This window comes from Cryptomeria japonica, chromosome 3, assembly GCF_030272615.1.
Source record: "Cryptomeria japonica chromosome 3, Sugi_1.0, whole genome shotgun sequence".
Classification (NCBI taxonomy): domain Eukaryota; kingdom Viridiplantae; phylum Streptophyta; class Pinopsida; order Cupressales; family Cupressaceae; genus Cryptomeria; species Cryptomeria japonica.
In genome coordinates this window covers 961,886,140-961,902,052 of record NC_081407.1, presented here as the reverse complement: position 1 = coordinate 961,902,052, position 15,913 = coordinate 961,886,140, and the positions used below count along the sequence as shown (strand labels likewise).

General features: G+C 33.6%; 1 protein-coding gene across 2 annotated transcripts in view; it reads right to left on the bottom strand.

Annotated features, from left to right (window-relative positions):
* Positions 1 to 3,537: 3,537 nt before the first annotated feature.
* The window catches only part of LOC131035559 (non-functional NADPH-dependent codeinone reductase 2-like), a 124,497-nt gene continuing 112,121 nt past the window's right edge, over positions 3,538 to 15,913 (bottom strand). The window contains exons 6-9 of one of the 2 annotated variants that reach the window (XM_059217054.1): positions 4,733 to 4,908; positions 4,398 to 4,647; positions 3,965 to 4,144; positions 3,538 to 3,877 (exon numbers count right to left, since the gene is read on the bottom strand). In XM_059217054.1, the coding sequence (XP_059073037.1) occupies positions 3,650 to 3,877; positions 3,965 to 4,144; positions 4,398 to 4,647; positions 4,733 to 4,908 (834 nt within the window). In that variant the 3' untranslated portion in view covers positions 3,538 to 3,649. The remainder of the gene's footprint in view (positions 3,878 to 3,964; positions 4,145 to 4,397; positions 4,648 to 4,732; positions 4,909 to 15,913) is intronic. The other variant, XM_059217055.1, reaches the window with a different exon arrangement.

Here is a 15,913-nt window from a genome sequence, read left to right as displayed (position 1 = left end):
CATCATTCACATTCTTGGTACACTAAACTACTCTAAATCTGCACTCATCCTGGAGTATTTATATGATTAAAGCTTGCTATCTTCAATTCCTCACACAAACTTTTAGAGATTGACCATGGAGAATATATCCCTTAGCAACATACTAACAATCCTTAACAAATATTTTCAAAAACCTAATCTAAATAGCAAAAGAAATAGAGTCTGTAGTCACACAAATCTGTCCAGATTAATTAAAATAAATATTCGCTATTTATTTGATTAAAAATTCACTAGCCATCAGTTAATTAAATAAATATTTAATTAATTTATTCCCAAACATTCTTCTATTAATTAAATAAATTATTCAATTTATTTTAATTAATTCATTATACCAAATTCACAATCAATTAAATGAATAAATCATATTTATTTAATTAAACCCCCTATTCCTCTTTTAAATAAATTAAATAAAACATTTATTTAAATCATTATCCCCCCCCCACTTGCATTTTCCTACAAATGCAACTTGCACACATTTATTGAAATAAATGAATTTTTATTTTAATAAAATCCCATTTTCCCTCACCCACCAAATCCACTTGCAAAATCTAATCCCCTTCTAGATTCTTCTAACCCCTTCCTAATTAGCCTAATCCATCCCCTAATTATTGTCACATTCCTAAGCAAAATGGAGTCACTTCTCAAAGACTCCAAAGTCTTTGAAAAACATTTAATGTTTTGTGTGTTCAACAAATTAACCCCCAAAGTCTTCAAAAACCACTAATGGCTCTTACATGACCATTTATGACTCTTACATAACCATTTATGGTTATTTCAAACTTGTCTCCCCAAAACATTTATTGTTTTGACCACATTTATCCATTTCACATTTGCACAAGAGTTTATCCATTGGATAAAAGTTTTATTCTTTGAATAAAGAGTTTATTCATTCAACCAACCTTGACTTTAGCTCCCAAGGTCATATCAAACATTTAATGCTTATTCCCTCTCCTCTCAACCTATCTCACATTGACACTTGTCATCCTGGGATTGGGTTGAAAGCCTTCACATGGATTTGAAATCATTCAATCTTGACCTTTGTTGAGATTGTTCAATCTCAACCATCCATTGCTCCATTTTTCCTATAAATAGAGCCCATTTCTTCACAATCTAGATCTTGAAAACTTGTATGCATTTAAGCTATAGGCATTTTTAGAGAGCATTTTAGCATAATTATCTAATATCTTGTCTTTTTGATAAAATAAATCATTTTAGTATCAATAGCATAGTATTAGCTTTTCATTTCACATTTAGAGCCATACTACAATCTCAATCCTCCATAAGCATCCATAGTGCAAAAAGCTGCTAAGAGCTACACTATTTTGGAACTTGGAGAGGAGAGGAACAAGGGAGAAAGAGTTAAGAGCATGTTAGGAGGTATTTGGAGATGCCTCATCATATTTGCTTATTTAGTTACATATGCTTGCATGTTTTTAGTGTCTCTCTTGGTATGCCTATTTAGATTAGTCTTCGATTGATTAACACTAACAGTTTTCTGGTTTCTTGTGTTGTTTGTCTCTTAGACTAACCTTGTGCCATTTAGCAGGGCATCAGAGCCAAATCAAATGAATGAGGAGGCCAAAGTGTTTTGACGGCCATATTGTTTCTATAGTTACATGGCATTTCTATGGGTGCAAATCTAACTCTAATCCATGGGCTTGATGCACAATAATGCAAACTAACAATTTGGATCCCAAGGTCATTTCAACCCTTGGCATTTTAAATTCAACATCTACTATAAATTCCATGTCCTATCTTCATACCTAGATCATTCTATTGCTATCTTCATACCTAGATCTAAGTGCCTTATCTTTCATATTTACTCTTCTAATTTATCATTTAATTTTTAATTTAATTTTATTTTCATTTTACATAGCTCAATTATCTAGAATAGTTTGTACTTTTACTAGTGTAAATAATACGATTAATAAAGAGAAAGTGTTCAAATTGACATTTATATTTTTGGTGAACCATATTGATCTTACACAACCTACTTTTGTTTTAGGATTTCTCATCCATGCTAGAGTTTTCATATCTAACATAGCTTTGATTTTATCGGAATTATGAAGGTTTCGAGTTTCATTTTGATGCAATTATGAGTGTAGAATCGAAGGAAATATTATCCAACCATACAGCCTAATAAACAAAAGCCAAGCTTTAAAAAAAAAACAATGATAACAACAATATGATTCTTATTGATTCACAATCTCAATTACAATTTGTTGCAAGTTCTTACAACATGAGGCCTATACCTTAAGAGATACATATAAAAACAACTATATGTGATTTACAGAAACCTCAAGTGAGATTGCAATATGATGTTCATGGTACTACTCCTATTAATTTAGTTGCTTCCAAATGATCATGTGTAGTGTTTACATACTTAGGGATGTTTTATGTTAGCCACAAGGAGGTGAAAAGCTCGATGCACAATGTAAAGTGTAGTTGGAAAATGTCTTGAGGAAACCTTTTGGAATGAATGTGGTGATGATGGTTCAGTGAATATTGATGTAGTTCATAGAATCTTTTGGGACCAATAAGTATGGAAATCTATTCCTTTATTGTAACACATTCTGGTAATGTATTGCAAGCTTCAAATAGTGAAACATGTCGTGACCCTTTCATGCCTAATGGTTTGTTTAGAATTCGAAAATTAACGGTGAATTTAAGGCTGAACTAATTGCGGTGGAGAAGTGGAAACAAGATGTCAATGATAGAGCCACCTTTCTGAAGAATGAATTGACAATCATGAGCATGCTGTACAGACAGTAAATGTACGATTAGAAACAATGTAGCTGGAATTAAATTTCTTACTGATAAGCTAAAGGATCTCCATAGATGTCATTTATTTCAGGAGATTAACAAAGCTGCTCTGGAGGATACAAGTGAACATGCTGGGTCTAGCACCAGAACCAGAGCTAACAAGAAGAAATCACTTGAAGAAGAGAAGAAAGACTTGCTGAGGTTTATCGAATTGCATGATAATTTCTATTAGCAGGAGCTGAGGGTAGATGAAATCTTAAAACTTTTGTAATTGGAGTTCTGTTTTGTCTTTTTTTTCTTTTGTATTTTATTCTTTTGTTGTTTATTTGGGTTTCTTTTTGGTGGGGTTGTCGTTGTGAATGTTTTGCTGTTAATCAGTCTGTTGTAAAGAGTTTTAAGACTCCTTCAAAACATTTTTTACCTCTAATCAACGATAATACTTTACTCATCATATATTTTTTAATATGAAATGTAACCCTATCTATTGGTTGTTATTTTGAATATATGGTTGAAATACTTTTAACCAGAACAGCTCAACTTGTTAAAAAAAACCTACTACATTATAGCATCTCAACTTGTTACCCCAGTTTAGACACTGCATTTCTAACATATTTTTGAGCTATATTTTTCTATAACTCTATGAGCTTAAATATTGCTGAAATGAAACCACAATCAAGAGCGTATTGCATATAAAACAGCATTTCCTTGATCCATTAAAGTTTGTTGACACCAATAAATGTTGTCTCAATAACATATTAAATCATCACTTTATATCACATCGGAGCTTAAAACAAAGGACTGTTATTGCAAGTAGCAAATGGTCTATGTGACATTCAAATTCCAAAGATTAAATCTCTCCATCCCATAATTCTTCAACAGTCTTGTAGGGGCTGGTTGTGCTATTAACAAAAGCATCCCCACGAACTAACTTAACCTGATTAAGCATGCCAATCTTACCATGATCATCTGGAGTCAAAGACCAATCAAATATTTGAAAATTTGAAAATATTCTGTCTTTGTTATAGCTCTTGGGCAGCACACTCACTCCCTGTTCTATTCCCCACCTTAACATAACCTACAATTACATGACAGTAACATAAGTTGGCAGCCTAGGTTAGTAATCTCAAGAAAAATATCCAAAGATTCAAATATGAATGAGTACCTGGGCTCTAGTCTTTCCATACTTTTGAGAAATCTCATGGATGAAGGGGTCATCCATCACCAGATTTGAGCCCCACGTAGTATTTGGAGCTCCCAAAGGAGACCATGCACTCACATGAATGTTATGCTTGCTGCAATAATCTCTCAACTTCTTTTGCTGCCATTGTGGATGCATCTCTACCTGTAATTCGATTCCATACACATCAAAGAACATCTATACAACTTTCTAAGAAGAAATTTAGTATGAAAGACGTATAATTTTGCACTGTACCATGTATTAGCAAAGATTCAATGGGGAATGGAGATTTGAATGATCTACATTATTTGTTAAGTTTATTCATTGATTCACTAGTGTACAGTTATATTAAGGGTGTTTAAGATAACAAAAAAGAAAAGTATGTAACACAAGAGGCCTATGAAAAGTAACTCATTACCTGATCAACAGCAGGAGGGATCTTAGCATGGCTCAATAGATCTTCAATCTTCTTAGAGGAAAAGTTACTAACTCCAATGGCTTTGGCAAACCCCATCTCCAAGCACTGCTCCATACCCTTCCAAGTAGACTTCATATCTAAGGGCAAAAAGTCTTCTTCTTCAGGCTTGAACATGGAAATTGGAGCTTCTTTTCTTAGTTTGACGGGCCAGTGGATAAGGTACAGATCAACGTAATCCAGTTGTAAATTCCTGAATGTTAGAAATAATTTAGAATAAGAAGTTCTGCAATATGGAGATAATATTTAAGGCTGAAATTGTAACGAGGAAATCATACTTCAAACTACTCTTGATTGCAGTGACAGGGTCGTCATGTTGGGTATCCCATAGTTTGGTGGTGACAAATACATCGTCCCTGTTAACAAGTCCATTTTGAAAAGCCGCGTGCAGAGCTTTCCCAAGTGGACGCTCTGAGTTGTAAAGGCTTGCTGTGTCAAAGTGTCGATAACCTACCTACAAATATAATGGTTTGAAAGTAACAACGCAATTGCATTAATACTCAAAACTTTCGTCATATTTTCATTGTGATGCAAAAGAATATGTAGCTTAGAATCGAAAGGGTACCGTAACCTCATCAATGGTGAGTTATATAGAAGAAATAGTAATAGAAAAATGTTCACCTACAGCATAAAATGATATATCAGAATAACTAAGATTACTAAAATTATACTTAACAATTACCATTTAAAATCATCAATCACACTACCTAGAAATGTTTCCAAACAGTCTCAACTTGTAGAACCTGAATATAACTGTAAAAAAACATTTGCCCAATGTCATAAATGTTCAATCACAAGTCAATCCTACTGCAAAAGTATATCTAACATAGAATAAATAAGGCAAAAAGGCTTTGATGTTGAAACCCATCTGAGAAATACAATTTTGCACCTCTAATTATTATATCAAAGTCGGTGCAGAAAAATCTAATACTAGGGTGGATTTTATATCATTTTCAAGTTTGTTTTGTTATTTGATATGGAAGTGCAAATTTATGTTGATATCTTTTGATTAAAAATCGAAGATTCAAGATATCCTTTCTGTCAAAATTTGCTGGCACACAATCCTAGTCTCATCTATTATATCATATCTCTAGGGGTTTTCAACCCTGATAGATGGCATAATCAAGGAACATGCCATCACCCTCATCAATTATGCTCAACCAATTGAACTCCAACTTTTTGATATCTGTGGTGAGCTTTAAAAATTAATGGTACTAAATTAGTCACCCACAATTACAATTATAAATTAATATTATAGGAAATTGATCAATAGACATTGCAAAAATTGTTGAATCAATATTTAATATCACACTTCAAGATTCATCATCAAAACACTACAGAACAACAAGAAAAATTGATCAGAAATTTTGGTTCAAAAATTGATCAGAAATTTTGGTTCAAAAATTCTTACACGGTCTTAATCCAAAATATTATCCAAAAACAATATTGACTACTATAAATTTTGAAAATCTGATATCTTTAAATAATAAAAATCTATTGTAGAACTGAAAAAACTACAAAACAGAAGCTAGAGTGTACTAATCTATTCTATTAATTGGTTTTATAGAGGGCAATTGTTAAACTTATGTTGTGGACAGTGAAACACACCTCGAGAGCTGTAGTCACGGCTGCCTCAATGACCTCCTCATTCTGATCAACAGCAACAGTCCCCAACCCAATCAATGGAATTTTGGCTCCTGTATTCAGTTGAACAGTTTTTTGGAAAACTTCCATAGTTTCTTCAGAGTACTCTGCAAGCATTCAAAAGGCAGTACCCTAAAGTTTGCATCATGTCCATCAACAACAGATCGAAATGCTACATAATCAGTTTGAAAAAAATTCCGAAAATCGCTATCCAGGTTGAGTGGCTGGGTAAATGCCACGAGGAAGTGATAAATCCAACAAGCTTAAATGACATACATCAGGAGAATTCTAAATGATTTATCCGCGAAGACATTTTATTAGTTTAATTTTTTGGCAGGTCGGCCACCAGCTGTGACCGCTTAGGTGGCTGTGAGCCCAATCCTTTCACATAACAATCCACTCCCATCCTTCCGTCCAAATAAACAGCACAGTTATTGTTCTAATTCGAACTGTTCCCGCGTAGAAGTTTCACCGAATGGAACAATCAGGTTTCCGTCCACATCAGTTTTTATTTGTAGCGTACTCCCTGCCTGTGCCAAAATGGGAGCTTCCTAAAAGGATAGACTTCCATCAAAGCATAACGAAAGGGTATATTACAGTCGGAAATGCTCTGGTAGACATTTATGCAAAATTTTGAAGCATAGACAAGGCACGTGAATTGTTTGACCGGATACCACAAAGAAATCTGGTCTCATTGAATGCTATGAAAGCAGGGGATATGCACAAACAAAGTTGTGATTAGCAGGTGTAAATCTCTGTCAACATTTCCCCGGGCTTTGCCAAAATTGGAACTTTGGAATAGGGTATGGACGTCATCACAAGATAAAAAGTAGAGGTATTTTGTCAGGTGGTGTAGCTGCAATCGCCCTGGTAGACCTGTATGCAAAATGTAAAAGCTTAGACAAGGCACGTGAACTGTTTAACAGAATGCCTAAAAGAAATATGGTCTCATGGAAAGCCCTGATTACAGGATATGAACAAAATGGATTTGATGCAAACGCTTTAGAAACTTCCAATCAGGTCTAAAGCTTTGCCAGCATCCTCCCACCCTGCGCTAAGATGGGAGCTCTGGAACACGGTATGAGCATATATCGTAGGATAAACAGTAGAGGAATTTTGTCATTTGTTGTAGCTGCAACTGCTCTGGTACACATGCATGCAAAATCTGTAAGCTCAGACAAGGCACGTCAACTGTTTGACAGAATGCTTCAAAGCGATGTTTATTCTCCAATTAATAGAGCATCTTTTCTATGTACATAGAATGATCATCATCAAATTGCCCTTAATTATTTTAGTGTTGCATGATTTAAAGTGTTGCATGAGTTAAACAATAAGAAACCAAGTAAAATAACCTCATTCTAAGATCAATTCCAACATTTTTTAGGATTTTTAGGATTTTTATGAGGAATCTTCAACTACTACATCATTTTTTGTGTTAATATCAAGCTTCATTCTCATGTTTTTAATTTGTATTAGAGATTGAGTGATTTATTTCATGTCTAGTGTTGATATTGTAAATTATGGATCTTTCTAAGATTAAGCCACTTTGTTCTTGAGAATTTTAAAAAGGGAGCATTATTTTTAGATGGTTCTTCGCTTAATTTGAGAGGATTTTATAGTGTTACAAAGAGAATTTTAAAAAAAAATCTATAAAAGATTCAAGGGAATAATTTTTTTTTTTGCCCTCTAGCCCTCGTTGAGCCATACACAAGGGCTAGAAGGAAAAAGAAATGTTTTTTTTTCAAGTGGCTAAAATAGACCAAATTTCATGTCAATTTTCATCTCTCAAGCCTCTAGATCCAATGGCAAGGTCCTTTTTTCCAGTGAGGGTCATGTGCGAAACTTCCCATATAAAAACCTCATAATGAACACCAAAGAAAAACATTTTTTCAACTTATATTCATATTCCCATATCTACAAACTCAAAACCTCAAATTTGCAACAAAAAAAACTTACACAAAACCATGATACCTTTCCATGTCTTCATTCTTTCTTGTAAAACCCTAGATTTAACTATGCACCAGATCTACTCATATAAGGGTTATACCAACCAAAACCATGTCTCTAATACCAAATGAAAGGAAATTTGCAACCAACTATGACAATTTCAACACAAGACAAATAGAGAAATCATCGTAAACAAGTATTTAGAATCCATATGCAAAATAACAACCAACATATCATCAAAGGTGACATAAGATATACCCTAAAAAAGCCCTCAAGAGGAAAAATCCTAGCCTCAAAAAGCATCCATCATCCATGTATTATTTAACAATGAAACATTACAATACATCTCCAAAGTCTCCATGAACACTTTTAAAACATCAAGTTCTCGACATGCACTTCATGTGAATAAGAATGTAACTACACATCCCATGCCATGTTTCAAACCCACATATGTGTAATCAAGAGATGCTCTCACAAGCGAACCCCTTAGCCAAAATAGCCAAAATTAGATAACTACTCATGTTTACTTTATAAACATAAGCTTCCGCAAAACACCAAGTGGTATTACATAAACCATGTGACTAATACCATGGGATTACAAAATCATTTTCCCCCTCATTTACTTTTTCATACTAAGTTTTTCTAATATTAAATTTTTATCCCAATGTGCTAACCCACATTAATTATTTAACCTATTATTACATACAACAAACAAATTTGCCCCAAGAATGTTAACCCCATGTGATGCACACATCCTTAAATCCCCTAGGTGCACTACAAATAATAGTAAATTACATTATAACATTATGCAAGGTGTAGAACACCTTTTACTAATATGAATGTGCACCAAAATCTTACCCATTCTAAGGGTTTTGTTAAGGTTTATGTTGTTCATATTGCAAAGTCCTAGGAGGTACTAAATGTGTCCTCAAATGAGACTAAGACATCTAGACCCTAGATTACCACCTGACCACCATTGTTGGTAGCCAAATCCTCCTATATCATTTTGGCTTTCTCAATGAGAACCTCTAACTTTTTTAGTTCTAGCACTTGAACACCACTACTAAAACAAGATTTTAACCCTCTTCGAAATCTCTACACAAGCAAGTCCCCATTCTCCACTAAGATCACATACCACTTAAGTTCAAAAAAGTGATTTTCATCCTAGGCAACAATCAAGCCCAACCTTTAAGATCATTGATCTCATTTGCATGACACTTACTAAACCTCTCCAAGAATGTTTTCCATGGGAATGTAGTAATATTTGACACTCTTTTTCCTCCTTATACAACCAAGCAGAAGAATTTTTTTTTAAGTGCATGATGGTAGATCGAGCCTTGACATTGCTATCATACAAATGCATCACAAAACATCTATTAAGGGTGAAGAGACAATAATTAGCCTCATATCCTTTATTATAATCTTTGAAGGTCAATAGATATTATTGTAGAAGATCTCTTATACAAGCCACTAACACATTATCCTCATCCACAAAATGCATAGCCTCTTAATGAGGTGGTTGCTTCCCTATTTTATATAGCTCAATCATAATTGTTTGATGTAAAAAATTTACAATTTGAACATGACATACAAAAAAATACAAAATTTTATGACACATTATCTAATGATGTATAACTTGAAAATACCAAGAAAGATTTTCTTTCCGCAAATTAAACTATCAAACATGATTTTAAATTTTAAAAATTATTTTTGAAAAAAATTTAAACAATTATAAATCTATAATTAATAATTAATTAATTTAATATGAAACCTTAAATTCCTATCTTCCAAAATTTATAAAATTCCCACATTTTGAGAATACCCTTAGATGCCCAAAATTCCAATGCACAAAAGAATTTTGCGGAAAAAATACCATAACCTTCTCCTTTATTGACATTTTTTCAAATTAAATAATAAATATGAAAATGAAAATTCATTTAAAGCAATCTTATACGAAAGAGGTCACGTGTCTCTTCAATTTTGGATATGAAAAGTGAAAAAACTTTTCTTTAATACATAAAATTAGGAGATTTTTCCTTGAAGCATAAACCTTCAACAACTTTTATAAGACCAAATCTAAGCTTTCTAATTTTCTTAAATCATTCTTTCAAGGAAGGATAGTGTCTTTTTTCAAAACAAAAATCATGAGCAAATGATGATAATTTTCTAAATCCTTTTGCATTTTTCTCTTATTTACCACTTGAAGGATACAACCAATAATGCCCTTTTCAATAATAAATATTTTTCAACTTAAGGTACTTTCATTATTTCATTCTTTAAAAAAAAATTAATAAAATAAATATGATCATATAAATTAAAGTAGAAATGGTTAATTGAAATAGAGAGATTGATTGTTTTTTATTAAAAAAATAATGTTATCTAGGGAGTTGACCTTTCACGTAGCCAAAAGGTTATCAATTAGCATACAACAGCATATAGGCGGCAAAGAGAGACAAACTAAGAAGGGGTACTAACTCCAAACAAACAAGGTCAAACAGACCAAACAAACCTGTCAAACCTGAAACAACTCAAAGCCCAACTCAAGAGTAGGGAGAAACTCCCAAAACTTGAAAAGGAGGGGTTTGGAAAAGGGGGGCAAACTTCCCCTTCGACTACAACAAACAATCGTCCAGGCAACATTGTCATTAAGAACATTCAAAGAACAATCAGGTGGGGAGGGCCCCATAGAGTTATTGCCAGGCTACTGCATAAGATCAACAACGAGTCGTTGCTACAAAACAACAAGAGCAGAATCACCAAGAGTAGAGTATAGTAGAGTAGAGTTACGGGGCAGGAGCAACATAAGTAGGAGCCATGGGGGCAGAAGAGGCCACAACAACAGTAACAAGAGGGTTAGTGAAGACTTCGTCAGTAGTAAGGGGCACCTCATATCAGGAGGAGACATCATCGTCTAGAGAGGAGTCCGCAGAATCAATATTAACCGTCAAGTGATCTTTAGTAGCAGCACCTCTGCAGCGAGAGAGAGAACAATCAAAATCAAAATAGAGAGATTGTTCACTTCTAGATTTTGGGAATTTTGTTGAGTACTTAAATTGGATATAATCTTGAGGTTAGTTAATCATATCATCCAAAGACTACTAAGAAAAGATTGAGTCAATCAAGTAATAGAAGACATGCTTAGAATTATTGTATAGACCACTAGCAAAGTGGGAGTAACTCTTACCACTTAAAGAATTTTCTTATAATAACTCATTTCATGCATCTCTTAAATAGAAATCTTTGTATTGGAGGAAGCATAGAACAATAGTTGGTTGGAATCATCTAAATAAATGGGTTGTGATTGGACTAAATGTGTTTCAAGAGTATGATATATAGATTCAAATTAGCAAGGAGATGCTAAAGAAATCTGTAGATAGAAAAAGAGATGTGCAGATCAAAAGAGAAGTTTTAGACCATTTTAAAGTTAAAGAGTGATTTTGAGAGTTGGACCTTTAAATTTTTAAATTAAGTTAAAAAATACATTATTTGAATTGGCTTCACATTATGTAGGACCTTTTGAGATCTTAGAAAATATCAATTCCATGGCATATTATCTAGCACTTGCACCTTTACTTTCTAGGATTCATGATGTTTTTCATATATCATTACTTACGAAATGCTTATAATCTTTCTCATGTGATTGAGTGGTAGGTTATTTAGATAGATTCACAAGATAAATTATTTTTCAACTAATCAACATTTTGGAAAAAAAAAATCATGCTTAAAAATTAAATATTAAATAAATAAAAATTATATGTGTAGACACCTAAAATTGTCCAGTTTAATTATCTAAGCTTAATTCTTCTATTAATTAAATAAATCTTTATTTATTTAATTAATTCATTTATCCTCTTCTAGCCTTATTTCTCATTTAAATAAATACATTTATTTATTTAAATTATCCTTTTCCTAAATTAAATAAATATCTTATTTATTTAATTGATCCCACTTCTTCTATTAATTAAATAAATCTTTATTTATTTAATTAATTCATTAACCTTTTCTATTCATGACACATGTCATTCATCTCTTAATTCATACACTACCTGCCCCTTTCATTATTTTATTATTTCTTTTACCTACCCTCTAATCATAGCCGACCTCCTTTTACACCTCTCAATCTTATCCCTCCATTTCATATAGTGTCTTCTATATAAGGAGATACTTCCTTCATTATCAAACCCTAATCGTTCTATGCATTCTAATCATCTTTTATGCACTTGACTACACTATGATCTTACTAGCAACCACATTCCATTCTTTGTTGAGCTCTTGTGCATATAAAATCTGAGAGCAAATATATCAAGCAAGATCAATGGAGATAGGGAGAATGGAGATCCAAACCCTATTGGACATGTGATGGTATAATCTTTGTGATTTCATTTGATTTGCATTGTCTTAGGTAATCTTCATATGTTATGGTGGATCTTTGTTGTTGTTAGGCTACGGTTTTGTGGTTGAATTCATTCAGCCTTTCAATATCGTTATTGTTGTTATCCATTTTCACCATATACATTTTGGCACACCCCGTGGGACATGGATTTTTCTTAGATCTATGTTTTTTGCAGATTTTTCTAACCCTATATTGTTGTTTTGTAAAACAATTTGGAGAATAACCTTGTGCAGCTAGGGTTTTGGACACAAAATCAAGATCTTGGAGAGATTCGATCATATCTCACAAACGGCTTGGAAATTTTGCACCAAATGTTTTTTGCAGGTTGAAAAAAGTATCAGGAGCTCTCAATCCAAAATTCAGAATTTTTGAAGTACATTTTCATTTTCTATGAATTTTTTTATGATTTTTCATAAAAAATTAATTTTGAGAGCAAATGAGAGAATTTTTTGGATTTTCTTACATTTTTGGAAATCTCTCATAATTATACATAGGATCTGTTCTTTGTGATTTTAATTTTGATGCAAAATATTTCCCTAAAAATTGGATCTTTAAAAATTAGGGGTTTTCCTTATTTTGATCATATCTCACAAACGGCTTTGAATTTTGGCATCAAATTTTTTGTGCAGGTCAGGAAAAGTATCAGAAGGATCCAGTAAAAATTTCATATTTTTTGGATCATTTTGTCAATTTATATGAATTTTTTATGATTTTTCATAAAAAATTAATTTTGAGAGCAAATTAGCGAATTTTTTCGGATTTTCTTACATTTTTGGAAATCTCTCAGAATTATAAACAGGATCTGTTATTTGTGATTTTAAATTTGATGCAAAATTATTCTTCAAAAATCAGATCTTTGAAAATTAGGGTTTTGCATTATTTTACTCATATCTCACAAACTGCTTGGATTTGTTGCAAAAAATTTTTTACACAGATTTGGAAGACCATCAGGACTCTCCAATAAAAATTTCAGATTTTTTGGATCGATTTTGCATTTTATATGATTTTTTTATGATTTTTCATAAAAAAATTAATTTTTGGAGAAAATTAGCAAATTTTTTGGATTTTCTTACATTTCTGGAAATCTATTGAAATTTTACAGGTGGTTTTCTTTTATGATGAATCAGATCTTTGAATTGGTCAACAAAACGCATTGTTGAAGGCCCCTATTTCACAAAGTTTTTTGGATCTAAAATTTACCTAACTTGTGTGCTTGCAGGAAGGGGTGATCATTTGAAACAATCCAAACTACTAATAAATATTTGTTGCAGGTCCTTGGCAAGGGTTTTTGGATTTTTTTTGTGTGCCTTGTTTTCATAGACTAACAAACACTTCAATTGGTGCACTAAAATTGAATCATTGTCTTTTGTGTCTTGAGCAATAGGCTCTTTTTGTTTAATCTTTAGAGGGCCTGTCTTCCCGTGTGGTCATTAGGACTACTAGTGAGAAGAGAACGACCCAAGTGGTAGCAAAAGAAAAGCCATCTTCTTCCAAACCACTATAAATAACTGTATTCATGGTGAAAACTATGAATAACGTGTGCTGATTAGTTCATACCGACACTATGTCTCCCCATAAACCCGTTTGATCAAATTTATTTGATCAGTTGTAGGGCGTAACCCCTACTGGCTGGGAGCCTTCTGTATTTACAGAGCTGAAAGTGCCGCATGTATGGCCACACGAGCGGATGCCCTTACTAGCACCTTTTTGTTTTAGAAGCCCAAATCCTTCTAGTTGTTGAGGCAGGAGGTCGGACCTTTGGTAGCGGCCCACACACATATGGTTCTTAGTAGAGATACAAAGTTCGCCACAGGGAGTTTTCGTGGGGACTAATGCTTGGCTGACCTGAGAAGTGAGTGCCGAGGGTGGAGCTAGTGAGGTCAAGCATCTAAGTATCTGCTCTGAATAGCGTAGCCTCAAGGGTAAAACCTCATGTGGGATCAACAACTATTGTCTTGGCCAGCCATAAGAATTGTGCTTGACTTATTTTAAACATTCAAACATTCAAGACCAAACAGCAAAACATTGTGTCTTTTGTGTCTTCAAGTGTATGCAAAACATTTTTACATCAAACAACACACTTTTCTTGGAGTCATTTTGAGTCTAAACACTTGCAAACATTGAGTCCTCATCAACATTGTGTCCTCTTGTCATGAAAAATAGTCAAACATTCAGATTTGGTCACAACTTCACAAATTGGAAAATTTTTATAGTCCAGCAAACAAGAGCAATCGGTTTCGGAATTTTTGAGCTTCCTAAGTTGTTTCTCCAGGTTTTCATCTAGCATTCAACTTGTCTTTGGGTCTCACAAAATCCATCATTGCTTTACACCTTACATTACATTCACATTTGTCTAAACTTGAGTCAAAAGGTCACTTGCTTGTCCTCATCATACTTTGTCAACACACTACATACAACAACATTTTGCTAAGTGGTCCCTCATCAAGGTCTATCACCTTTGAGTCTCATTTGGTCTTACTTAGAGTCAAGGTCAACTTACCTCATCAAGAGAAACTATCCTCTCTTTGGAAGCCACACCTACTCTACTACATACATACTTGGTCTTACACTTTGGACATTGCAAGTACACTTTAGATTCATTTACATTCCATCCAACTCTTAGTCTTCCATACTCTTTCCATTTTCATCTAGTCTCACACATCTCGGTCAATACCTAGTTCATGGTTGAAACCTGCCTTCAAAAATCTAGGAGAGAAACTAAAGAGGCTCAGGAGTCCGCAAACATGAGTTCTTATGAGTATGACAATGATATCTTTTTCAATTCTGATCATACTATATTACCTGACATGGATGCCTATAGAAACATTCCAAATGTTGAGAACATGGACACTACAAACAACAATGATACACACAATGATGATATGGACAACTTTTCAGTACATTCAGCAGATGTGGAAGAATCCATAATGGATCCCCTCTTCAATCGATTGATTGAGGAAATAATGAGGAGGGATAGACAATACTTCTTACAAATGATGGCACAAAGTGGAGCCAAGATACCTCATGATTTTGACATGTCTCAAATAATGGAAAATCGACCTTTGCAACAAACTCACTCCAACATGGATCAAAGGAGACCTAATAGTGGAGGCAATAGAAGACCACATGTTGTGCCTGAATCACCATCATCTTTGTTTCAAAAACCAGAGGTCCCACATACACATGGTCAAGCATATGATACTCACCTTCACAGACCATTATGGAAGTCTTATGCAGAAAGATATGCTCAATCACATACCAATGCTAAGGATCAACCACCAAAGCAATTGGATATTCAAAGGCATGCTCAAAATTTGGACACAAGGAAACCCCGTGTCAAATTTGGGGGTAACACATTAGAACACGACATGCCTGTGGAGTATGGTATACATGGACAAAATAGATATGGCGTTTCTCAACATGAATCTATACCAAGTGGTCCATATATGCAGCATCACTATAGACCTCCTCCATA